At 60.0% G+C, this 23,091-nt stretch overlaps 2 protein-coding genes across 9 annotated transcripts in view; both read left to right on the forward strand.

The window, feature by feature from the left end:
* The window catches only part of RNF157 (ring finger protein 157), a 78,407-nt gene extending 69,337 nt beyond the window's left edge, over positions 1-9,070 (forward strand). For 6 of the 7 annotated variants that reach the window (XM_032870549.1, XM_032870550.1, XM_032870556.1 and 3 more), the window contains 3 exons: positions 647-695; positions 2,429-2,539; positions 7,966-9,070. In XM_032870549.1, the coding sequence (XP_032726440.1) occupies positions 647-695; positions 2,429-2,539; positions 7,966-8,087 (282 nt within the window). In that variant the 3' untranslated portion in view covers positions 8,088-9,070. Of the gene's footprint in view, positions 1-646; positions 696-2,428; positions 2,540-6,192; positions 6,234-7,965 lie in introns of all 7 variants that reach the window. The other variant, XM_032870552.1, reaches the window with a different exon arrangement.
* A 2,736-nt stretch (positions 9,071-11,806) lies between these two features.
* Positions 11,807-16,390, forward strand: FOXJ1 (forkhead box J1). Of its 2 annotated transcripts, none has more exons than XM_032870557.1 (3): positions 11,807-12,087; positions 12,648-13,320; positions 15,050-16,390. In XM_032870557.1, the coding sequence occupies exons 2-3, from the start codon at positions 12,823-12,825 to the stop codon at positions 15,815-15,817; spliced, it is 1,266 nt and encodes a 421-aa protein (XP_032726448.1). In that variant the 5' UTR covers positions 11,807-12,087; positions 12,648-12,822; the 3' UTR covers positions 15,818-16,390. The 2 variants fall into 2 exon arrangements, with proteins under 2 accessions (XP_032726448.1, XP_032726449.1); XM_032870558.1 differs by having other exon boundaries at positions 12,651-13,320.
* Positions 16,391-23,091: the final 6,701 nt, after the last annotated feature.

Raw genomic sequence — 23,091 nt, forward strand, 5'->3', positions numbered from 1 at the left:
CACCAGCTCTATATCCTCACCCGGGGGTGCCCGACTGGCTCAGTCAGTGGAACATGCAGCGCTTGGTCTCAGGGTTGTAGGTTCGAGCCCCACGCTGGTATAGAGATGACTAGAAAATAAATAAACTGTAAACTCGTCCAGGAGCCCCATGGCAGGTGGAGGGGACAGGATGACAGTTCACCCCAGAACGGCCTGGCAGAGGTGTTCAGGAAGCCCCGTCGCAGTGAGGGCACCAGAACTTACCTTGAGCCAGACACTCTCACGGGAGTCTCTGGATAGGGTTTGGGGTCCGAGGAATTTCTGGAAGTTTTACAGTCTTTCGGATAGTCTGTCATTTGGCAATGTTTATGTCCACCTTCAAGAGACGGTATGAGCTGAACTCTTCCCAAGGCCATCCCTGACATCCCCTGGGCACAGCAGTAACGGGCCTCAGTCCTGGTCCCTGCCCCACCGGCAGACCGGTGCCTCCCCAAGCAAACTCCGCCTCTGCCAGGCCCCCCAGGCTTCTCAGACGCAGAAGGGACTGGACACTCTGGTCGAAGGCCCTGAAATGAGATACCATGAGGCCAGTTACTTCCGTTTTCAGCTGACCAATATGTCCATTTTACTGCTTTTATAGACTCATAGCGCCTTCCTTCTGTCCTAGGGCAATGACGTTATAGAGGAAGAGGACGGATCGCCCACACAGGAAGATGGTAAAAGACCTGGTCTCTTGCTCCCTCTTACTTGATTTCTTTCCTGGGTGCTCTTTAAAGGGTACAGAGAGGGGCCCTGGTAGGACTCGGTGGCTCTACTCGGTTTTGTGGCCGTTGGGGAAAGCTTGTCTTCTTGACGGACTAGCAGGGCAGGCAGGGGATTTGAAGACCTCAGTGGTGGTCTTCTTGGCTCTTTCAAGGCCTCAGTGCCAGGGATGTCAGGACGCAGCTGCTGCAGAAGGCCTGCGGGGAGCTCTGTATTTGCGTACACGGGGTTCAGCAGCTCCTGGGCCACCCCTCACCTTCCTCCTCGCTTCCGCTTTCCAGCCGAGGCCCGCAGAGCTGCTCTGGCGGCCCCGATGTTAGCAGCAGCCCAACACTTTGTTCCATTCGGAAGAAAGGCCTGTCAGGCAGTTGGTTTGGTTTTGCTTTAGCAAAGGGGGTGCCGAGACGTCTCAGCAGCAGAGGGTTAGGACCTTTGGGGCCAGGGGGCACTGAGAAGGTGTGAGAAAGTCCAACGCCCGAGGCTCAGCGCAGACAAGCATTTGCAAGCTGTCAGAACGACTTTCTTCACTGTAACTCAGGCCTCTGTTACACCTTCAGATGGAAGCGTTTTGTGTTCAGGAAGTCTAGGAGAGAAGGAACTATCTACTGAGCAAGGAAGTGGGAAGAGGAGGCTGGGCTGGGAGAATCCCCCTGGGAATGCCCCCCGCACCCGCTCTGCCGGCTCCAGGAGCCCGCAGCTCTGCCCTGTGCTGCTCTGAGGGGCCTCCCGCAGAAGGGCACCTCCAAAGCAGACCCGTACCCCAGCCCGGATGCACATGTCATCTTAGCTGCTTCTGCTTTAGCTCGCCGTTGCTTGGGGAGTTCAGGGGTGTGCATGCTGGCCTGACCACTCTCGCCTGATCCAGTCACCCTGAAGGAGAGCCTGGCCGCCAAGACTGTGCCTCTGCCACACTTGCACGCCAGCCCAAGACAGGGTCGGGCCCCCTCATGGACTCAGGGGATGCCTTCAGTGCTCGAGGTTCCCAAGTCACGCTCTATGATCGCTCCCCCCCAACAGAACGTTCGCTTCTGAAAAATGCAGGGTGGCGGGCGGTTTCCGCCTGACATTCTATAGCCCACACGATGGATTTATGTTTTTTCCTCTCCCTTTCACCAAGAGAAAACCGGAGGCATGGGGAGAGCTAGGGAAAAAAAATCTGAACCCTTCCCCTTCCCTTTACACGTCTGTAGGTTTCTGCTCAGACCCTTGAAACATACTCAAAGTAACAAACTACGTTTCCTCGGAAAACAAAACATAATCTTGTGATTGTGGTGATCTCGACTAATACACAAAATTATGGAACCTGAGACCTTAAGTTTTTGTTTTACGTGTTTATCATTTTACAGAGCCTTGTGGTCACAAACACCCGACAGGCCCCTGCAGATGCCGGCAGGACAGGGATAGCCTCTCTCTGCGCCCCGTGCGGCTCTCTGTGGAGCCCACATCCCTCAGCCCTCCCAGGGGCCAGAGCAGGAGACAGGGCAGGACAAGGCAAAATCACAGACCCACACAACTGATTCCTTTATCGTCCACTCTCTACCCACTTAATTCCTGTCTTTTTTTTAACATATGATTTGATTTTTTTTGTCTCCATCCTTAAGATTTTTTTTTTTTTTTTTTTTTAAGGACAGCAGAGCAGAGAAAAAATATAGCCAGCCCCTCTCTAACTGCATTAACTCCCTTACAGGCCAGAGGACATGCGCATTTCTAGGTATGGAGTGTGACAATAACAATGACTTTGGCATCGCCAGCGTGAAAGCACTGGACAATAAGCTGTGCCCTGAGGTCTGCTTACCTGGTGAGTGGCAGTCTGCTGAACATGAACTTGGTGGGAGACGCTCCCCTGCTCGCTCCCCTGCTCTCACCCTGGGACACCCACCTCCCTGCCCTGCCTTTCCTGCAAGAAGGCCTGGGCTGTGCTAGGATGCTGGAGCCAGATGCAGGAAGGAAGGGAGGCGGCCTCGGGAGAGTCCTTGAACTTTGTGCAGAGAGCAAACCCTGCTCTGAGCACGACTCTTGGGACAGGAAGACAGCAGTAAAGCCCCCTCTCCTTCCAAACTGGCCCGACCATGCCCCCCTCCACCCCAATCCTGGGGGTCCCACGGCAGGTGGCCTGGTCTTATTCTCATCAAGAGGAAGTTTGAGGCAGACCCCTGCCTCTCTGAGAAGGTCTTGAAAGATAGCCTGAGTCCTTGAAAAGGGGATCCGATCCCCTAGCTCCTCGGAAGGAATGTGTCTAGTTAGGAGCAGGGAGGAATTTGAAAGCCGATGTGGTTTTAATTAGCACATGGCTTTCTGAGCCAGCGAGCTGTGGGTCACCAGTCGCATTGTACTTAATAGACTCAGATCCCAAAAGAAAGGTCAGGGGTCAAGGGTGACTCTGCTCCCTGGAGCCCTAACTTTGGTCAGGACGGTCAGCGTGCCCCTTGTCCCTAAGCTGAACTAAGCCGAACCTGGGGTACCTCTTACGCAGGAGCTGCGCTCATCACACTGAGCACTCACATCCTTCTAGCCTATGTGCTCGTTCAAGGGCTCCACGAACCGCTTCTCTGAAGCCACCCCTTGCCCAGGCGGACTAGGTCAAAACCGCCCTCCTGGTCTCACAGCAGAGACTGTCCTCCACACGGTGGTGTCTGTAATCTTGTCACCGTCCCCTGAAATGAAGACTTACTTGAGCTTCAGGACAGCCACATCACATCACGGGTCCAGTGCTTTACTCGCTCAGCGAAACGGCTAGAGGCGTTGGAGCGACCCAGCCTCCTGTGGCGGCCGCTGTCCGTCAGCCCGTGAGAGACACCCGGCCTCACGTGCCTGGCCCCACGCAGACTGGTGGCCGGGAAGCCGTAATTCCCAGAAGATGCTTTCTCCCGCCTTTCAAAGGCCTCTCTCCGGGTTTTTTTCTATTTAGCGTGTCCTGAAGATACTGCCCAGGACTCCTCACGCTCCGTGAGGCCAAAAGATGCCATGTCCGTCCTCCTGCTTCTCCCGCCTGCCGGTGGAGGAGGGAGCGTGGACCCAGTCAGGCCTGGACTGGAGCTGTGGGGCCCGGGCACACGTCACTTCCTGCCTTCCCACTCCTCACCTCGCTTCCGTCTGTCCATTTGTTTTTCACGTCTTTTTGCCAAACGTAAATCTGTCTGTCTGGTTTGTTTCTTTTGAAGCTCATTTCTGTTACGTAGACTTCGTGTGGAAGTTCATGTTCACCGCGCCGGCACTGTCCCCGCCCCCCCGGCCACGCTGTGTCCCACACACGCTTGCTGGGCGCGCGCACCTCCCAGAGGCTCCTGCTTGTGTCTCCAGTCCTAACTGGCAAGGGCCTGCATTTGACAGATTCTCCGAGAAAAAGTATTTGCAAGGATATATTAATCCCTGCACGTCCACAAAACATGGGGACACTTCTGTGGCGAGCATCGCGAGGAGGATTTGAATTGGCATCCCGTGTCACGAGCTGGGGAAGACAACATCTCTGTCCTCTCTGCCCTGTGTCTGTGGCCACTCTATAGGCGGTGGCTAGGCTCCTGTCTCCCCCCACCCCACCCCAAAGGGCAAGACCCCCCTCCCGTGTTTTGGCAGAGGGAGCTGCCGGGAACCGTTCGAGCCAACCATGCTGGTGGCAGTGGAGCTTGTTCCTTCTGCTTCCTCCTCCTCCTGACCCCCTCGGCCAGCTGCTTGTTGATATTTATTCCACCTACGGGATTGCTTGCGGGAAGAGGAAAGAACCCTTGGGGTTCCTTACGGTGTGGTCAGGGGCCAGTGGGCTGAGATGAAACTCGGTTCACTGTTCAGGCCAGTCGTGCAACCAAATGCCCGTGACGCCTGTCGGGAGAGCGACTTGGGTGGAAGCACTTGAGGTGTCTTCCGGGAGAAGGCACGTCTGCTCTCTTGGTGAACTGTTTCCCTGGTTCTGCTCTTGGTGTCACACTGGTGCAGCGGGCTGGGGAGCTCCTGCGAAGCCCCCGTTGGGTGAGCAGCAGGCGTGTCCACTTGTGTGGGTCCCGTGGAATAAATAGGCCTCTCCCTGCTCAGCTCCCAGTCCACACTTCCACCCTGTGCCTGGGATGCCCGCAGGCCGGGCCGGCTGCAGGCTGTGCGGCCGTCGGGACGGCTTCTCAGGCACTTGGTCTCCGCTTGAGTCTGTTTCCCTCTCCAAGTGGCGCCGCTCCCTTCGTGGAGGGCCGAGGAGAGGCCGAGCCGCGGGGAGCATCCCATGCTCGTCCCTGTGCCATACGCGCCATCCCCACGCTCACGTGCGCTCTGCTGGGAGACCCAGCTGGTGACAAAGACCACGGGGGTCCCCATCCTCACCACGCTCATCACACTCGTGGGAGTGTCACTGAGAGGGCACCCGTGTCCCGCCAGCCCTTCTTCCCCTAAGAAGCTTCTGAGCCTTCTTGGGCCTCAAGACCAAGGGGGTGGCATGATCTGAGATTGTTCTGGAAGGTCTCAGAGGGAGAAAGTCGACGTGGACAGGTGCAGGTGGTGAGCAGGTTAGAACTGTGAAGCCAGGCTGAGTAGATGTGGTTCCGGGGAATTGGAAGGAATATTACACAGGTGGCAGGACAGTGGCCAGGGGACCAGTGATAAGTCTGTGAACAGGTTCTGGGTAGTGTATGCGATGGGGGAAAAAAAGCAAAAATCGTTAGGGTTTTTTGGTGGAATTAGAAATATATTTTTAAATGACCTCATTGTGCAGGAGTGGAGGTCCCCAAGGAAACAGCAACACCTACAGAAACCTGAAATTCAGTTCACTCCTCTCTTTGGGCCTTGTGACCTGAGACGGAGATGCTGCTAGGAAAGCTTGCGCTTCCTGGACACGAAGGGAAAATCTGAACTCGGTTTCTCTTTCCACTGGAAACTCTTTGAGACCATCAAACTATTCTAGCGCTCATGTCTCATCCGTGGCTTGGTAGAGGCAGGAAAAGGGGTGTGGAATTCCCCCTAAGTATGCTCCTCAAATCTACCTCTAGAGGTGTCTCTGCTCTCCGTCTCTCCTCTAGATGGGCCCTAAGGGAAAGCCCCTTGCTGTCTCCAAGAAGGATTTTCAGTGCCAAGCTCCAGGGTCTGGCCGGAGGGCCTGGTGGAGCAGCAGGAGAGCGGTCGCGGGGTTTTGCTGGGGGCCCATCAGACCCCTTGCTTGGCGGGGAAGAACCTCGTTATTGCCGCTCAACCTCCCCCTCGCCACCGAGTCAATCAAGAAGCCAGGAAGAGCAGACACTAGAGCTCTGAGTCTTGAGGCTATTCCAGAAGGCGCGGGTTTGGACCCTGCAAAGGACCCTAGAGCGGTGGAGCTGGGAGCAAGGACTCCCGTGAATTCAGAGTCAGGACGGCCGGCCGGTCCGGCGTCCCGTGGCGCCCTGGCTGGCGGCGGCGGCGGCGTGGACTGTGACGTGTGCGTGCGTGTGTGTCTTCTCTCTTGTTCACCGTTTGCTTTTGGTCTCTCCCACCGAACAGCCGCCGTGCCGGAGTCCTGCCCCATAAACATTGAGGACTAGGTATGAGATCTACCGAATTCTCTAAGTGAACGAACAACTCATTGCATTCTGGGGGTTCCTGACCTAAAGGACAGTCTTGCCTTCTCTTCATCCCGTCATGCTTGCGAGTGCCACCCTTCTAGGGGGGAAAGCACTTCGGGCCCATGTCCCAGACTCCGGGGATTCCGTCTGGAGTACGAATTGTCTGTGTCGCCCCCTTCTCTTCCCCGGGGGCCCAGCTCCCCAGGCTGATGTTAGAGCCTTAGGATGGATTATCACTCCAGGACCCTTAGGGGAAATAAGCAGTTTATACCTACTTAATCCTAGTGTTCGGACCATTAGGGGGGCTTGGGCTGGCTCTTCCGTGAAGCTGGCCCCAGACGTTGGAGCACAGCCCCCTGAAACATGAGCACAGTGAGATTTGGGCCTGCCCACCACCGTGCACCCGGGCAGCCGGGTCCGTCCCCCACTAGAATCTTCCAAGAGGCCAGGCTGGCCCCAGAGGAGGGCAGGGGTTCCTGGTTCCCCTGCAGTGTGAGATGTGCACGGTGGCGGCCGGACAGGTTAGGGGGCACCGTGGAGCACGCGTGCCTCCCCAGGCTGGGGGGCCTTGTGAAGGCGGGCCGCAGCAGGTGCAGCTCCGGAGGGCTGCAGGGAGGGGGAGGTGGCAGGCGCGGGGCCCCGTGCAGTCAGGTCTTCACCCAGGGCCTCTGCCTCTCAGGGAGGTTGGTGCTGTCCTGGAGGGATTGGATGAGTTTGTCTGGGTCAAGAGGACAGTTGAGGGGAGACCCTGGGAGAGGGGAGGGTGGCCTGAAGAGAGTGTGGGGGCTGGTGGTTGAGTGCACCCCTGTGAGTCAGTCCTGCCAGATGAGCCCTCAGCCCCCATGTGACGGGTGGGAGAACCAAGCCTTCCAGTGAAGTGAGCTGCCCAGGAGCGTGCAGGAAGGACCTGGGAGGAAAGCCCAGGTTTTCTGACCACAAGCAGACAAGCAGGCGGTCATGATGGATTAAATCCAGAGCGCCGAAGACAGGGGAGACAAGAGCGGGCTTCCGGCCCCAGCAGCCGGTGCTCAGTGTACAGGAGCTACGGCAGATTTGGGGGAGGATGAGAAGTTTAGTGGGTGCTGCCTAGGGGACCCCGGGGATCCCAGGGCCCTCGGGCTGGCGTCTCCTGGGGTTGATGGCGACCTCAGCGGGCTGCCTGGGGCAGGAGGGGTGCTGGAGCCATCGCACCAGCTCCCCCCATGGCCTTCTGTCCCTGGCGCTCTGCTGGGCTACCAGCCCCTTCCTGCCCCACCCCAGCCCGCACAGCAAACACTAACACCGGACCCAGACCCGCATTAACATGCTCTCCCACCCCCCGCCACTGCTTCCTGCGAAAACCTCCGCTAGACCTGGTTTCTTTCTCCTCTCCGCCATAACACACAGGCACACTTCAGACAAATACAGACGCAGAAGTAGATGGCAGGGCAAGTCCGCAGAACAAGAGATCCCCTGCACGTTCCTCTCTGTCAGCGGTCCCCACGGTGGCCTGGCCGTACCTAGCCCGTTAGGACAGGAGCTGTCCCCTGCTCCCTGGCACGTCCACCACGCCCCGTTCTCTCTCCCTCGCTGTGGCCCACACACACATGGGAGTTTCAGATGACACGCGCGCTCCTCACCTCCGTGCTGAACTCCTGGGCCATCGTGCTGGAGAGGCCATCTGGACCTGGCCAGAGACCGGCTCCTATACCCTCCCCTCTCTCCTCTCCAGGCACCTGGCAGGCCGATGACAACATTGTCAGTCGTCGGAACACTCAGCGTCGGCGCTTATCATCCAGCAGCCTGGAGGACCCCGAGGACAGACCCTGCGTGTGGGGTCCCTTGGCCGTCTGAGAGCCCCAGCCCGTGCACCTGGGCTCCCTCCGGCCCCACCTTCCATCCCAGCCTCACTGGGCTGCTGGCCTCCTGGGTGTCCTCCGCGAGAGCATGAAGACTGCATCCAGATGAAAGCTGGACATGGAGGTCCGCCTGCTCCCGCTCCCAGCCAGGTCTCCATAACCATGCCCCTTCCCCTCCCAGAAGGATCTGGAAGCCTCCTCTCTCCTTGTGGGCTGGAGCCTCTCAACGAACTGCAGCTCAGGAGACCCTTTGCAGAGACTCTGTGGAACGTCTTCCCCCAATCTGGATCTTCAGGGGGAGCCGAGGTCCACAGGCTGCTTGTTTCCCATCTTTCTCTCCTTTGGGGCGTACCGACAGGACCTAGAGTTTTGGCAGCTTCATTACAGACACCCGTCTGGCATATTCTGGTCTCTGAAACATCATAAGCAATTTGAACCCTCCATTTGAGGGTGGAGCTGGGGATGGCTCCTGGGAGAAGAGAAAGCCATTTTGCACTCAAACCCAAGTTTCCCTCAAAAAGCGTTAGGAGGTCCTTTGTCAAGGATGAGAAACGGTGGCAACCAAAAGGTTGGTTGAAAAAACAGTTCTTGCTTCTGGTCACAGAGCTAGTGTCCTGTGCCTCGTGTGTCCGCTTAGAGAGGAGGCCTTGGATCTGACAACCCCCCCAGGTACGTGATCCCCCTTAGGAGGGCCGTTTATGGTCAGGGGCGTTTATGAAGGCCTGGGATGCCATCTTAAGGTGACTTTTCAAAAAAAAAAAAAAAAACACACATTTTTGGCCCCTTCTATGTGCCAGGCACTGTGTTAGCTGCCCTATAGTTTTACATTTCCTCGCTGTACCCCGTCAGGTGGCATCCTACACCTGTTGTCCCTGTCTTCGCCCCTTTGTGTTAATAGTTGAAGAAATAGGCTGAGGGAGGGGTGGCACAGTGACCCCCACACTGGTGCCCAGGAATCCAAAAGGAAGTGCTGGAGCCCACTGCTAGCGGTGATGGGGAGGCCTCCCTGTCCCTCGGGGTTTCCTTCCCTGTTTCCTCCCCTGCCTTCCAGATCCACTGAGCCTGGGGCGGGGGAGGTAGTCCTTCCCCAGGCTCTTTAGAGATTCAGAGATACTGTTCAAGCCGTGTGCCCCCGACCCCTCCAGGGCCCCATGTAAGGCGCGTAGACAGAAGTCAGAAACAGCAAGGCCAGGCTGTAAACCATTGGGACTTACTCCTTCTCCCTCAGCACCGGTGTTGCCAGTTGGTTCTAGCTGGTTCTTGGACAGATGTGTTGTTGACTGGCTTTGGGAAAAGGTGGCCTCCTAGCGGAGCATGAGCTCGGGAACCCAGGTCAGACACAGCCACTTGTGAGGCCGAGACGCCGCAGGGCCTTGGGCTCTGCCCATCGTGACGGCCTGTCTTCATATTTGGAGTCGTTACCCTGAAGGAGTTTTTCAGGGCTGCTTCCAACACCCCAAAGAGAGCCCAGTGCCCGGGGAATCTTCACACCTTCTGTGTGGCTTCTTTGCACTGTCAGGCTTCATGGTTATGCCTCAGGTCCTGCCCTGGTTGGGGGAAGGCCTGTTGTCCTGATAGACATGACATCAACCAAGCCGGAATCAAAGCTTCTGTCTTGAATCCCCATGTCCCCCTCTCCCTCCGAGGTCCTGCGGGGGACTCTGCTGCTTCAGGCCCTGGCCTTTTCTTTCCCCCAACATTCCTCCAGCCCCTTTTGTGTTTGAGATTGGAGCAATAACCCCACTCCTGATTTCCTTGAAGTTTAAGCCCCAGGGAATGGGGAGCGTCCCTTAGCCTGGGGCGGTGGCACACAGCCTCCCCTCCTCTCCTAGCAGGTCATGTAGTCACGGTGTGGTGTTACCTGAGGTGAAGGAGATGCAGGTAAACAGTAGCCACGGTGGCCAGGAACCCTGAGAGGAACCCATTATCACCGTCTTCTGAGGAGGGCCTGCCTGTGTCCTTCCTCATAGCACATGCTGGGCCCTCCCCCCAGCAAGAGGCTCACGAGGATTCTTCAAGGCCTTGGTTCCATAATCGAGACATGCCTGGGTTAGAAATGGCCCTTTCACTCCTGTTCCTCAGACCAATCCTCCATCTCTCTCTCTCTCTCTTCTCTTTCCCCTCTTTGTTGTTATTTGGCTCTTAGGCAAGCAGAAATATCCCACCCAAAGTTGCCGGTCGTTAGTCAGCCCGGTCAGGGAATAGCTGCCAACCCTATTGCCCCACTGCGTCACCCGGAGACCGTCGAGTTCCGAGCAGCTGACCCAGAGAGAAGGGGCTGGGGCCTGGCTCTTCGCTCCAGGGCGCAGACCACCTGGAGGCCTGTGGCTCCTCCCACCAACTCCAGCCCAAGGTCTGAGCTCTCTGCTGGCCTCCAGGTGGTGTGGCCATCCTGGCCTTTTTTCCTTCCTCACCCAGTTCCACCCACAGAATTTATGCCCACGCTGGGGCATCTCCTGGGCACAGACCCACACACTTCGACCCGTCTCACCTGGGGAGAGTCGTGTCCTGCCACCTGACACTGGCATGCCGGTTGATCACTTCACTTTAGGACCTGCGCACCTGGTGTGCGCACATGTGTGTGTGTACTGTTTGTGCCATCCGTGTACCCCTCTCACTCGCTGGAGTACACTCGTGGGCACGCTACAGTGGGGACATCAAGGATGCAATATTTATGGATTGCTGCATGATTCTTAAAAACGAATAAAACTGTTTACAAGGGAAGGAGAGCTGGTAATTGTGCCCTTGGCTTGTTTGTGAAAGTCTCTGACTTTGTCCAGTGCTCAAATATTTTTACTCAAGAGAATCTAGAAGTGGAGGAGTGGGAGAGGACAAGGGGTCGGGAAAGCCATGCTCCCGGGTGGGAGGTGGGAGTTGACGTGCCCCCCACCCCACCCCCCATGGCACAGGCTTCCCACCCCGCCCTCCTGCTTCTGGGCAGAGGCATGAGTAAGGAGCCCTCACCCTACCCTCACCCTTGAACTGGATAACTTCTGCCACTGCAGCTCCTCAATAATTGAAGAGCCCGAAAGCTGGTGGCGGGAGGGACGCAACCCCTAGTCCCTGCTACTTAAAAAGTTGGTGACACTAACGGGGCAAATGACCCTGCGAAGAGAATTCGGCGAGTCCGTGGCTTCTCTGAGTTTCACTCACCCGCTCAGTTTCCTCCGCTATCTGAAAAGGAGGGAAAGCCCTTCCGCAGAAGCCTCTGGAAAGTCAGCTTCCGGGAGCCTTGCGGAGTACAGGGCTGGGGAAGGAGCCGCTTACCGGGAAACCCTACCCGCCTTGGGGCGTCTGGGATCCGTGCAGCCCCGGCGGCGGACCCGAGCGGCAGGTGGCATCGGAGAGTCGGGCCTGCTTGCGGGCACCGAGACGACGCTCGGGGTCGGGAGGGTGGGAAAGGGCAGAGAAACGTGAGCCCAGAGGAGAGGAAAGGAAACCCCAAGCACACGGTGCCCGAGCCCGAACCCGCTCCCAGTCTGGGCCGCCCCGGAGCAACCGGGACGGAAGGGAGCAAGGCCGGGAGAGCGGCGGCGGGGGCAAACGGCTCGCGGGCGTGCCCTGCGCCTCGGGCGGGAGCCGCGCGCCTCTCCCGAGCCCTGCGCGGGGCCCTCGGGCGGGAATGCGCGGACCCGGGACGCGGTGGCGGGTAGGGGGCTGGGTGGCGCGGGAGAGGGCGGCAGAAGGAGGGAGTTCCAGGAGAGTTACCGCCCGAGAGAGTGGCTAGAGCCCGCGGTCTCCTTGGAAACGTGCTGACCAATAGCAGCAGCGGAAGCTGTTTATGGGGGCGGAGCGTCGCCATGACAGCAGAAGAAGCCTTTGCAGCGGCTACTTAATGCCGGTCCGGGGGCTACGGGCGCTCAGAGAGGCGCCGTCGGGCGGGGGGGGCGACAAGAGGCGCTGGCGGGGCCCTCGAGCTGGGAACAGAGAGCCGTGGGGGGTGGAAGGAACTTCTTCCAGAACCTTCCTTTGGCCCGGGCTGCGCTCTGAGCCAGGTAAGGGACTGAGACGGCAGCGGCCGCGGGAAGGGAGGGTGTCCGTACAAGCCCGCTCTACCATCCGCCCTCGACGGAAGTGGTGGACCCGGGAATGACATCTGAGTTTGGGGGACACTTACTTCTCGCCCCACTCTAACTCCTAACCTGTTTCCTTCCTTCCCTATTATCCCCCATCCTAATACCTCTTTTCAAAGACCAGACGACCTCCCCGTCCCCCGCCCGGTGATACTGCCCTCCCGGACTCCCTCGCCCCATTTCCACTTGTTGAGGGGAGGGGGGCTGATTTCCAGCTCTGGAGGAAAAGGTGATAGCCTCAGAGGCCCCTTCGCTGTCCCCTCCTTTGGCTACCAAAGTCTCTTCTAAAACCTCGGAGAGAAAGGAGAGACGGGCCCAGTGGGGGTCGGACCCCCACCCCGGCACTGCTTCTGTCTCCCAGACCTCGGCCAGAACAGATCCTCCCCAGAAGCGGGGACGATTTTCGGGGAGCCTCTGCCTCGCACGCACGCTCCCCTCGGGTGTGGGGGAAAGCGCTCAGCTCCCGCTGTGGTCCTCCCCAGCAGATACCGCATTCATATTCGGAGGAGACGACCCCCTGGTCGCCGCGGGATGGAAGCGCGCGTCCGGGAGGCCCTGTAACTGGAGCCGCGGCAGTCAGAGAGCTAGAGAGCGCGGCGCGCTACCCCCGGCTCAGCCCGTGGATGTTGACCGCCCCCTCGGAGAGTCCCCGCAGACATGGCGGAGAGCTGGCTACGCCTCTCGGGTGCAGGGGCGGCGGAGGAGGCCGGGCCAGAGGGCGGTCTGGAGGAGCCCGACGCCCTGGATGACAGCCTGACCAGCCTGCAGTGGCTGCAGGAATTCTCCATTCTCAACGCCAAGGCCCCCGCCCTGCCGCCGGGGGGCACCGACCCCCACGGCTACCACCAGGTGCCAGGCTCGGCCGCGCCGGGGTCCCCGCTGGCGGCCGATCCAGCCTGCCTGGGGCAGCCGCACACTCCTGGTAAGCCCACATCGTCGTGCACGTCGCGGAGCGCGCCCCCGGGGTTGCAGGCCCCGCCCCCCGACGACGTGGACTACGCCACCAACCCGAATGTGAAGCCGCCTTACTCTTACGCCACGCTCATCTGCATGGCCATGCAGGCCAGCAAGGCCACCAAGATCACCCTGTCGGCCATCTACAAGTGGATCACGGACAACTTCTGCTACTTCCGCCACGCTGATCCCACCTGGCAGGTAGGGGAGGCGCTGGTGGCGGCCGCTCCCTCCCCGCTCCCCTCCTCCCTCCCCAAGCCAGGGCGGACTGGACTCAGGTTCCAGGTCCGCACGCCAAGTAGGCTTGGTGCAGCCAGGGCCCAGGGGAGGAAGGCCATCGAGGAAGGACCTCAAGGGAGCCTAGGGCTTGGAACTGTCCCTCCTTTGACATCAGAAAGGGAGGAGGGAGGATATTTAAAGGGCTTTAGAAAGGATGCGGACCCCGAAATTCATGGGGGAAGCACCTGTCACTCATCCAGTAGACCCAGCCCAGAGGCCAGGGCCAGACTGTGTGTGCACATGGTCCCCTAAGAGGATGATGGACTAAGGGACACATTTTTGTCCCAAGTCCTCGAGTTCCTAGACACCGCCCCGCCGAAGGTCACTTGTCAAGGCCCGACTCAGAATCAGATTGCTCCAGCCCCTGCCAGGCTCTGCATCCTGTCTTGTTTCAGTGGGCTGGCAGAGGTTGGGGCTGGGGAGAGGCAGTGGGGTGTGAAGGCCAGCTGTGTCCCAGCAGTGGGTCTATGGAGCCTTCCTAAAGTAAAGCTGCTGCCCCAGCCCCTCACCCCAACTCCTCCCCAGTTTCCTGCCTCCTGTCCTCCCCCTCTTCTCAGTCAGCCTCCCTGGGGGGACAATTACCTGAGCCAGGTGCTTTCCACAGGGGCTCTCCCTGCCGCACTGGCTTCATGTTCCAAGTCTCCGGAACCTGGCGCAGAGCAGCCAAGGGGCCAGAGCCTCCATGTAAACATCCCAGCCTTGCCAGGGGGCGCGACCCACCCACCCACCCTGCCTTCTGGGCTCTAAAACCCTGTCCGCCAGCATGGTTTGGACAAAACGATGCACCCAGGAATGAACAAGGCAGGATGGTGATCTGAGGCCACGCAGACACGAGTCTGCCGCCATCAGAATCAGGGGCTACTTAGGGACAGAGGCCCCAGAACATCCGGACTTTTCCCGGGGGCTCCCGCAGGGAGCAGACCGCAGAATGGCAGTCCCAGACTCTTCCCCATTTGTGTGGGCCCTGACTCTGGGGCAAGCGCCATTTGTACCCTCAGTGAGAAAGCAGAGACACCCCCAGGCCCCACTCTCCCAGAAATCTGTGGAGTTCAGGGCCTCAGGAACGAGGGCTGTGCTCTAGGCTGGGTAATCATCAACTGTGGCCTCAGAGCCTGGGTGGGAGGAGGGGGCCATGCGGGCGAGGGCCCAGGCTGGCAGGTAGCCGGCTCAACAAACAAGGAAAAGTCATTAGGTCCCCCCACACTTCATCTCTATACGCTCCCTCACACCCCGGCTAGCCCCGTTCCCCGCACCCCTGCCTCAACCCACCCACTCCCTTCACAAACAGAGAGGGCCCGCCAGGCCCAGGCTGAGTGAGATGGCCGTCCAGGCCCTGGGGGAGCTGAGGCCTTTGGCCAGAGGCCGCAAGCGGTGGGGTAAGGGAGGGAGGGCAGGGTGGGGTGGCACGGCGGCGAGCCACCCCGCGGCTCAGGGCTCGGATGACTGAGCAGGCAGATATCCCGGCAACAGGGAACAAAAGCCCCGACAGCACTCCCGGCTCCCGGTGCCCAGTGGCTGGTGTCCCAGAGCCACTGGTCAGAGCGGTGCGTCCGTCCCTCCTCCCGTGTGGCCAGGAGCGCCCGTTGCCCCCCATCGCTGGCCCTTCCCACTCACCCAGCGACCTCTTTCTCTCCTCTCCCCCCGCGCCCAGAATTCCATCCGCCACAACCTCTCCCTGAACAAGTGCTTCATCAAAGTACCCCGGGAGAAGGACGAGCCGGGCAAGGGGGGCTTCTGGCGCATCGACCCCCAGTACGCCGAGCGGCTGCTCAGCGGGGCCTTCAAGAAGCGGCGGCTGCCCCCGGTCCACATCCACCCGGCCTTTGCCCGCCAGGCCTCGCAGGAGCCCCGCGCCGCCCCGTGGGCCGGGCCGCTGACCGTCAACACCGAGGCCCAGCAGCTGCTGCGGGAGTTCGAGGAGGCCACCGGGGAGGCGGGCTGGGGGGCGGGCGAGGGCAGGCTCGGCCATAAGCGCAAACAGCCGCTGCCCAAGCGGGTGGCCAAGGTCCCGCGGGCCCCCAGCACCCTGCTGCTGACCCAGGAGGAGCAGGGCGAGCTGGAGCCCCTCAAAGGCAACTTTGACTGGGAGGCGATCTTCGAGGCCGGCGCCCTGGGCGGCGAGCTGGGCGCGCTGGAGGCCTTGGAGCTGAGCCCGCCGCTGAGCCCCGCCTCGCACGGGGACGTGGACCTCACCGTCCACGGCCGCCACATCGACTGCCCCGCCACCTGGGGGCCTCCGGGGGAGCAGGCCGCCGACAGCCTGGACTTCGACGAGACCTTCCTGGCCACGTCCTTCCTGCAGCACCCCTGGGACGAGAGCGGCAGTGGCTGCCTGCCCCCGGAGCCCCTCTTCGAGGCCGGGGACGCCACCCTGGCGGCCGACCTGCAGGACTGGGCCAGTGTGGGCGCCTTCTTGTAAGAGGCCGGGCCCCGCCCCACCTCCGGACAGTGCCCAGGTCAGGGCCCAGACTGCCCCCCAGCACAGGCCCCCGGGGACACCCTACCGCCCAGGCGGGGGCTGGGCCAGGTCTCCCGAGGCTGGCCCCACGAGGCCCCACGGCCCCCAGCCCAGGCTGCCCTCAGATTCCGGCCCCGGAGGCTGAGAACGGGGGAGGGGGGGCCCAGGTCCAGAATTGCTGCCTCCCCGGCCCCCCCGCCCCCCATACACACAGTGTTTCATGGCTCCTCCTCTCGCCAGCCCCCCGCAAAGGGCTCAGGGCCCTGCCCTATGGGAGCTGCACCTGGAGGGGCCCTGGCCAAGCTGGGGAGCAACGGCACAGGGCCCGCCCCAGGGCACCTCAGCTTCGACACCTCTCCCTCTCCCGCTGTCCTCCCCAGGTCTCTATCCAGAAAAAGTTCCCGGGTACAACAAATGCTAATTAGGTGACAGCAAATTAACCCCCTGGAGGCCTCTCCCGGCAAAGCCTCCCTGGGGCTGGGGAAGGGTGGGGGCGGGGTGGGGCTGGGGGGGAGGAGGCAGAGGGCCCTCGCAGAATGGGGTCGGGGAGCCCGGAGGACAAGGAGGTTTTCTCGGGCCCCTGGGGTCTTCTCCTGGCCCCATCCCTGGAGCTGGGGCAGGGAGCGTAAATCCCTAATCTTTGAGCCTGACCTGAGGCAGAGTGCAGCGGGGAGTTGGGCTTCTGGGGGGTTGGGGGCAGGGGCAGCAGAGCTGCGGTGGGGAGGACAGACAGACTAATGTAGTGAGTGTAGCGATAGCCGAGGCTTAACAGGGAGGGATGCAGAGCTTGCTAGAACCTCTGGGACCAGGAAGGCGGGGATCACCGGCATCCTCGTCTGTACTTGCTGGGGGCGAGTCTCCCTCTACCCGGAGCCCCTCCGTCCCCGTCCCGCAGCCACCCTCCTGCCCTGTGGGGCAATTTAACCTTTTTCATGGAAAGTTATTTACAATAAACACATTTTTAAAAATAAAATGTTTAAAACTCTGAAAATGGACCTGCTTGCAACTTTAGGGCCAGTGTGGGAGGAAGGAGGTCGTTCTCTTCACTGCCAGAGGGGGAATGGCTGGGAGGAAGATGGGGGGCGCCGAAGACCTCAGGAGTCCCTCTCCGATGAACTCCCCATGACCTCTGTGTCCCCAGGGAGAAAGGGGCTGAGAGGCAGCCCCCTGGGGTCCCCTCCAGCCTGGGGCCTCAGCACCTCCATCTGCACAATGGGGAGAATGGCACCCTCAGCCCTAGGGAGTGGGCGACAAAGGAGACACAGCCCCCTCCCTGGTCCTGGGGACTCAGCAGGGGCCGAGCCCGCCCAGGGCCCAGCTCACGTGTCCCTGACCGCCAGGGCCTGCCCGGGCTCGCCTGTCTTGAGTCTGCGGTCCCGGCCCAGGCCTGTCTCCAGCACCACCCTCCCTCAGTCCTCTCCTGAAGGGACAGGGTGTGAAGCCAGAGAGCCCCAGCCTGGCGTGTGCTCACCACCTTGTGCCTTCCCTCCCAGGCCCAGGGCAGGCTGGAGGAGAGGGAAGGCCACTGGGGAAGTCAAGGTGCCCAGACCCTGCTTCCCCACTCGCTCACACCAGCAGGTGCGCTCCAGGAGGGACCAGAGTCCCGAGGAGGAAACCAAGGCACAGGAAATGTGTGTGGGGGTGACACACAGCGGCACCTTTTCCTCCCAACACCCCAGCTTTGTCTGGCGCCCACTTCTCCACCCAGCCCCCTTCCACACACGGGGCACAAATGGGCACTGTCTCGCACAGCCCTGCTCAGCCTCCACGGACCCCTTCCTCCCGAAGCCCCTTTCTTTCCCTTCTTTCAAGTCTGGCTCTAGGCCAACCTGGCATTCCCAGTGCTAACTTGCGGCTTTCAATTGCTAATTATTCCAAATATTTCATGAGGGCGCACACACTGCTGGGCCAGCGGGGTGGGGCCTTCCTGAGCCCAAAGCCAGCCCACCCCCGCCCACAGCAGGCTGAGGAGGTCTGCCCTCCGCTGAGACTCTCTTCACCGCCCCCCAGCGACTCCTCCCTCCCTCTCCCCACCACCCACCAGCCTTTCTCTCTACAGTGCCCAGCAGAGGCCTTCTCCAGGGAGCCCCAGGGTCAGCCTCCAGCTCTGGCCAAAGGTTGGGGAGTGGGGCCTGGGCATTAGCATTTTTAAGGGTCCCCACATGCTTCCAATGTGCAGCAAAAGCGGGGAGGCTCTTCTTTTTTTTTTTTTTAAATATTTTATTTATTTATTTATTTGACAGACAGAGATCACAAGTAGGCAGAGAGACAGGCGGGCGGGGGGGTGGGGAGCAGGCTCCCTGCTGAGCAGAAATGTGAGGCTCGATCCCAGGACCCTGGTATCATGACCTGAGCGGAAGGCAGAGGCTTTAACCCACTGAGCCACCCAGGCGCCCCATGGGGAGGCTTTTCTGAAGGGGCTGGGCCCCTGGGCTTGGCGTGTGCGCTCTCAGCCCACAGCATCAGGGAGTGTGGAGAAAGCACGCACCTGCCACTTATCCCTCCCATCCATCCCTTCTCTGGCCCTTGGCCGGGTGGCTTTTTAACAAAGGTATTCATTTACCTTATATTTATTTATAAATTCAATGTAATCCCAATCTAAATAGATTTCACACCATTTCCCAGTAAGTTGCTGACCTGATGCCCGTAGCACTAAATACATTGGCGTCTGTTTCTTTCAAATAAGGACTTTCCCCTGTAAGCCCAGCGCCACCACGGCAGCCCGGAAACGGAGGCGGCAGATGGGTGACCCCACAAACCGCAGACCCCCATTCACATTTTGCAGAACGCCCCACCCCCAGCCTCCCACATCTAGTGAGTGGTCCTATGTCTTTGTGACTTTGCCCCCATGACCCAAGCTCTCCAAGCAGGCTCCTCGTGTCCTCTGATCCCCCCCCACCTTTGAGGTGAGAAGCCCCCGGAAACCACTTCATGCTTGAGTCTGGGGACAGCACCTTCCGAAAGCAAGGAGGCAGCCTCCAGCCTTCGGACAGGCCACCTTTTCTGCCCTCCTCCCTCCAAGTGTCCCCCCAGCCAGGAATGTGATGGGGGGATGGGCAGAAGCTCAGACCTTGGGAGCCTCCCACTCCCTGCCTCAGTACATCCCTGTTCCATGGGAGAGGCCGCCCCCCAGCACCCCCAAATCACTTTCCATGTCTGGAGGACCCCCCAACCCCACGCCCCACTCTCCGGCCAGGCCCCCTGCAGAGCCGAGGGCGGGGCTGGCTCTCTACCCCACCCCCACTCCAGGACCCACACTTGCAGGAGGAGGAAGGTGAGAGTTGGGGAGAGGTGGGCAGGGTCAGGAGATCTTCCATCCCGGGCAGAGGCCCAAAGGCAAACAGGTGTATTTGGATTCCTGGCAGGGGGCAGTGGGCTGGCCGCATGGGGCAGGCCTGGGCCTGTCCAGGGTGGGGATGTGGCCAGGAGACCTTCATTAACAATGGGGCGGCCAAGTGGCCCCAGGTCTTGCTGACACAGTCTTGTGTGATGAAGAGGAAAACACAGGTGAGAAGGGAGGGGAGAACCCTGGGGTAGGGGACAGCACTTTGTGAAGCCATCCACGCTGGGGACACCCCTCTGAACACTTGTATGACAGCCCTGGGGGAGGGGAGTCACCTTCCTCCTGAGGCCCAGGTGTCCATCCCAGGTGCCAGTCGGTGGCCCCTCCCAGGTGGGACAGGTCAGAGCCACCACCATGGAAGGTGTTGGGCCCGGACTTGCCCTGGGTGTCAGGAGCAGGCAGGGCCCAGCTGGCGGGCACTGCCCCCCAGAAACCAACCGGCCTGAGCTGACCGAGTGAGGTGGGTGCACATTAACCAGGGGGAGCGACCGAGACGGAGGTCTCAATTTGCCCCCGCGCCCCACTTCCCCCGCTCCCCGCACAACCTGTCACCCTGCCTGAGGCTATCCCTGGGGCTGGCCCCAGACCCTCTTTCCCTCTGAAGGAAGCTGAGCTCCAGGGCAAGCAAGAGCTCCAGGTTCCAGAAAGTGGGGAGGGCAGGCTGCCTACCTACAGCCCGCCCCCCGCCAGGCCTCCAGGGGAGCCTCTGAAGGACTGCCCAGGCCCTCCCAGCCCCCCATTTGCCCAGAAAATGGAGCGGAGGCCCAGAGGCTGCCCAGTCTTCTCTGTTCCCGGCTGAGGCACCACCACTCTGTCAGCCCCCTGCTCCCACACAGGCCACTCAACCTCCTCTACGCCTCACTCTGGGCCCTGAGCCCTTGCCTTTATCCCAGAGGGCATCCCAGTTCCCTCGAACTTGCTCACAGTGGGCTGTGGCCCTGTGTTGGCGGCACAGGCAGGGTGGAACAGAGGGAGCCCCCAGCCCCTGCCTCAGTGTCCAGCCTCTGAACCCTCGAGTCTAGACCCCTGGGGGCAGATGAGCTGTGGGTCTCACTCACCCAGACATTCACAGGCTCGAAGACGGTGCCGTTGTTTCCTAAGTGTTGAACGAATGAAGAGGGCATGAGCGAGCCGTCTAGGTGTATGGGTAAAAAGTAGAAAAACATCCAAGTAGCCTTGGCAAGGTGCCACTGCAGACAGTGAACACGAAGGGGCTCTCTGGAGGCATCGGTGGGGGTTAAGAAGGTTCCAGAAGCCCCCAGGGCAGGGAGGTGGTGGTGAAAGTGCTCAGGCCAAGGGGATCTTTGAGAAAAGCTCCAGTCCACCCTATTCTGGAAACAAGTAAGAGGCCCCTTTGCTGAGCCTGTGGGTTGGACTGGGGTAATAAAAGGGCCGGGGGGTCCTGAATGCCAGTGAGCGAGACATGTGGAAGCTGTGGTCGGGGGAGGGCACCCTTGGAGGAAGAAGGAGTGAAGGGAAGTAGAAGAGGCCTGGCCTTCCTCCTTCTTATCTGCCTCAACCCCTCCCCCACCAGGGGCCCGAGAGCCACGACTGGTGTGGACCAACAGGCCGGCAACGAGATCACCAGAACAAAGCAGGACCCAGCCCCGCCATCCCAGCTGTCCCTGGGCACTGGGACGGGGCCCTGGGGCCGCTGAGCCTGACACCCTTGGGGCCGGGCTACTTGGGGTCTAAGTGGAGACCAGGAGCTCTGTGAGGAGGCTGGGAGCCCCCAGAGCCTGGTGTTTGGATAAGATTAACCCTGGCATCATGGGAACTGCCTGGGAGGCTGGGCCAGGAGCAGGCCCTGTCCCCCAGGCCAGGCAAGGCCCGTTTTGGAGAGAGTGTGTGGAGTGTCTAAGCAAGAGGGTAGACCTCACAGAGGGCCACGACTCAACCCCCATCTGTGTTCCCTGAGTCCCTCATCCCTCTAGGCTCCCTACTTCCTGTGCGGGTTTATCAGGAGGGAAGGACAATGAAGGTCTCCCAGCCCCAGAGGGAATCACGCACGGGAAGAGAATCACCAACTGGGTCTGACAATGACCACGCAGAAAGAAGAGGGTCACGAAGAGAGAACAATCTCCACCCTGACCCCCACCCAAACTTCACCTCCTCTGGCCCCGAAGCTCTTGTGTGAAGAAGAGTCTGGGAAAAATCGGATGGGGGACGGAAGCGGAGGGGAGGCAGGAGGGTCCCTGACACCTGGTTCCATGTGCCATGGGATGTGCCGATGCCCTCATCTCGCAGAAGAGGAACCTGACATCTGTGGTCTCATCCCTGACTGTGGAGTTGACTGGCCCTGCGGCCTTGGGGGTTGAGGGGGCTGGTTCAGAAGCAGGCTGGTAAGTCAGGTGTCAGCAGCCATCTTGTGCCTTCCCCCACCTCCCCTTCCCCTGATTCTCTCCTAAACTCTTCCTGACCCAGCTGAGTTGGGGAGCAAGTGGCCTTGAACATGAGACCCCTGAGTGCATTCCCAGAAGCCAGCACAGTGTTTTCCTCAGGACTCCAGGCATCCGTGTCAGGGGAGGAATTTTGTTCTCAGAGCTTTGCTCACGGGGTGTGGTTCTTCTTCTCAGCTGAAGCTGAGAACCTCCTGCCTTACCCACGAGCCTCCCAAGTAGGTGCCCACCTCTGCCATGGGCACCTCAAACTCTCCGAACCCCCGGCCTGACGGCCCACTTCCCTGACAGCTTCCTTCCTGCGACATCCCGGCTCAGCCACCTCGCCCCCGGTCAGAACTCCTGGCGTGGTCTTTTCATCCTGATATGCTCTCCATCTGGTAGCCAGTGGATCTTTCTTTTTAAATAAATTTTATTTTGTTTACCATAACGATATACATACTTCTACTTAAAAATCAGTTTTACTTATTTTTTTGAAGATTTTATTTTTAAGGGGCACCTGGGGGGCTCAGTCATTAAGCATCTGCCTTTGGCTCAGGTCACGATCCTGGGGTCCTGTGATCAAGCCCCGCGTGGGGCTCCCTGCTCAATGGGAAGCCTGCGTCTCCCTCTCCCACTCCCCCTGCTTGTGTTCCCTCTCTCACTGTGTCTCTCCCTGTCAAATAAATAAATGAAATCTTAGAAAGAAAGGAGGGAAGGAAGGAAGGAAAAGAAAAACAGGTTTCTGTTTCTGTTCACTGGCTTCTCTTGGCTTTCATTCACGCATTCATTCATTCATTCAACGGATCCAGACGGAGGGGAAGACACTTGCATGGGTGTGGGGGACATACACAGAAGACCAAACGCTCAGAGCAAGTACAAGTGGGCCCCAAGAGTGCCCCAGGGACCCCCAAGGCAGGATCATCTCCATCTGGTTCAGCCCCCTGCCTCATGGCAGCTACTGGGCCAGGGAGGGAGACCTTCTGGTTTCCCATGGCAGAGGCAGGACAGGGGAAGATCTGGCCCGGAGCCAGGTCCCTGCGGGAATTCTCCATGCCCCCTCCACCCCGGCTAACCTCTGCAGAGTCCCCTCTGTGCTCCACGACCTGAACCAGGCCACTTCCTCTCACTGCTGTCTCCTGAACCCACTCCAGTTATCGTCCAGATCAGTGGGGTGGCCCCTCGCTCGAGTCCCTGCCTCAGGCCACCCTGCAGAGGCTCCTGACCACCCTGAGCTGATTTGGTCCCCAAGGCCCCCCCTTCCCCTCCCAGACTAACTCCGCTCTCCCCTGCGGACACCCCTTCCCAGCTTCGAGTTGCCCTAAGACTAGCCCCTCTTCCGGGGGTCCCTCTTCCCAACTTCAAACTCCAGGCCACACACCCGTGCCTCCCAAGGCCTCCCTGAGCTGCCCGGGTCGCAGGGGGGCTGTGATGCTGTGTCCCACAGGCTTGCTGTGCACCCTAAATTCCCCAGTGTTTCCAAGCGGGCAATCTTCATTTCTACGAACTGAGCC

Source organism: Lontra canadensis, unplaced genomic scaffold (genome assembly GCF_010015895.1).
Source record: "Lontra canadensis isolate GAN:19392208 unplaced genomic scaffold, GSC_riverotter_1.0 scaffold41, whole genome shotgun sequence".
Classification (NCBI taxonomy): Eukaryota; Metazoa; Chordata; class Mammalia; order Carnivora; family Mustelidae; genus Lontra; species Lontra canadensis.

What these genes read in the sequence shown, in the direction of transcription:
- FOXJ1 (XM_032870557.1), top strand. Translation starts at nt 12,823, where the DNA reads ATGGCGGAGAGCTGGCTACGCCTCTCGGGTGCAGGGGCGGCGGAGGAG. An exon ending in ACGCTGATCCCACCTGGCAG is followed by an intron (nt 13,321 to 15,049) that starts GTAGGGGAGGCG and finishes CCCCGCGCCCAG; the next exon opens with AATTCCATCCGCCACAACCT.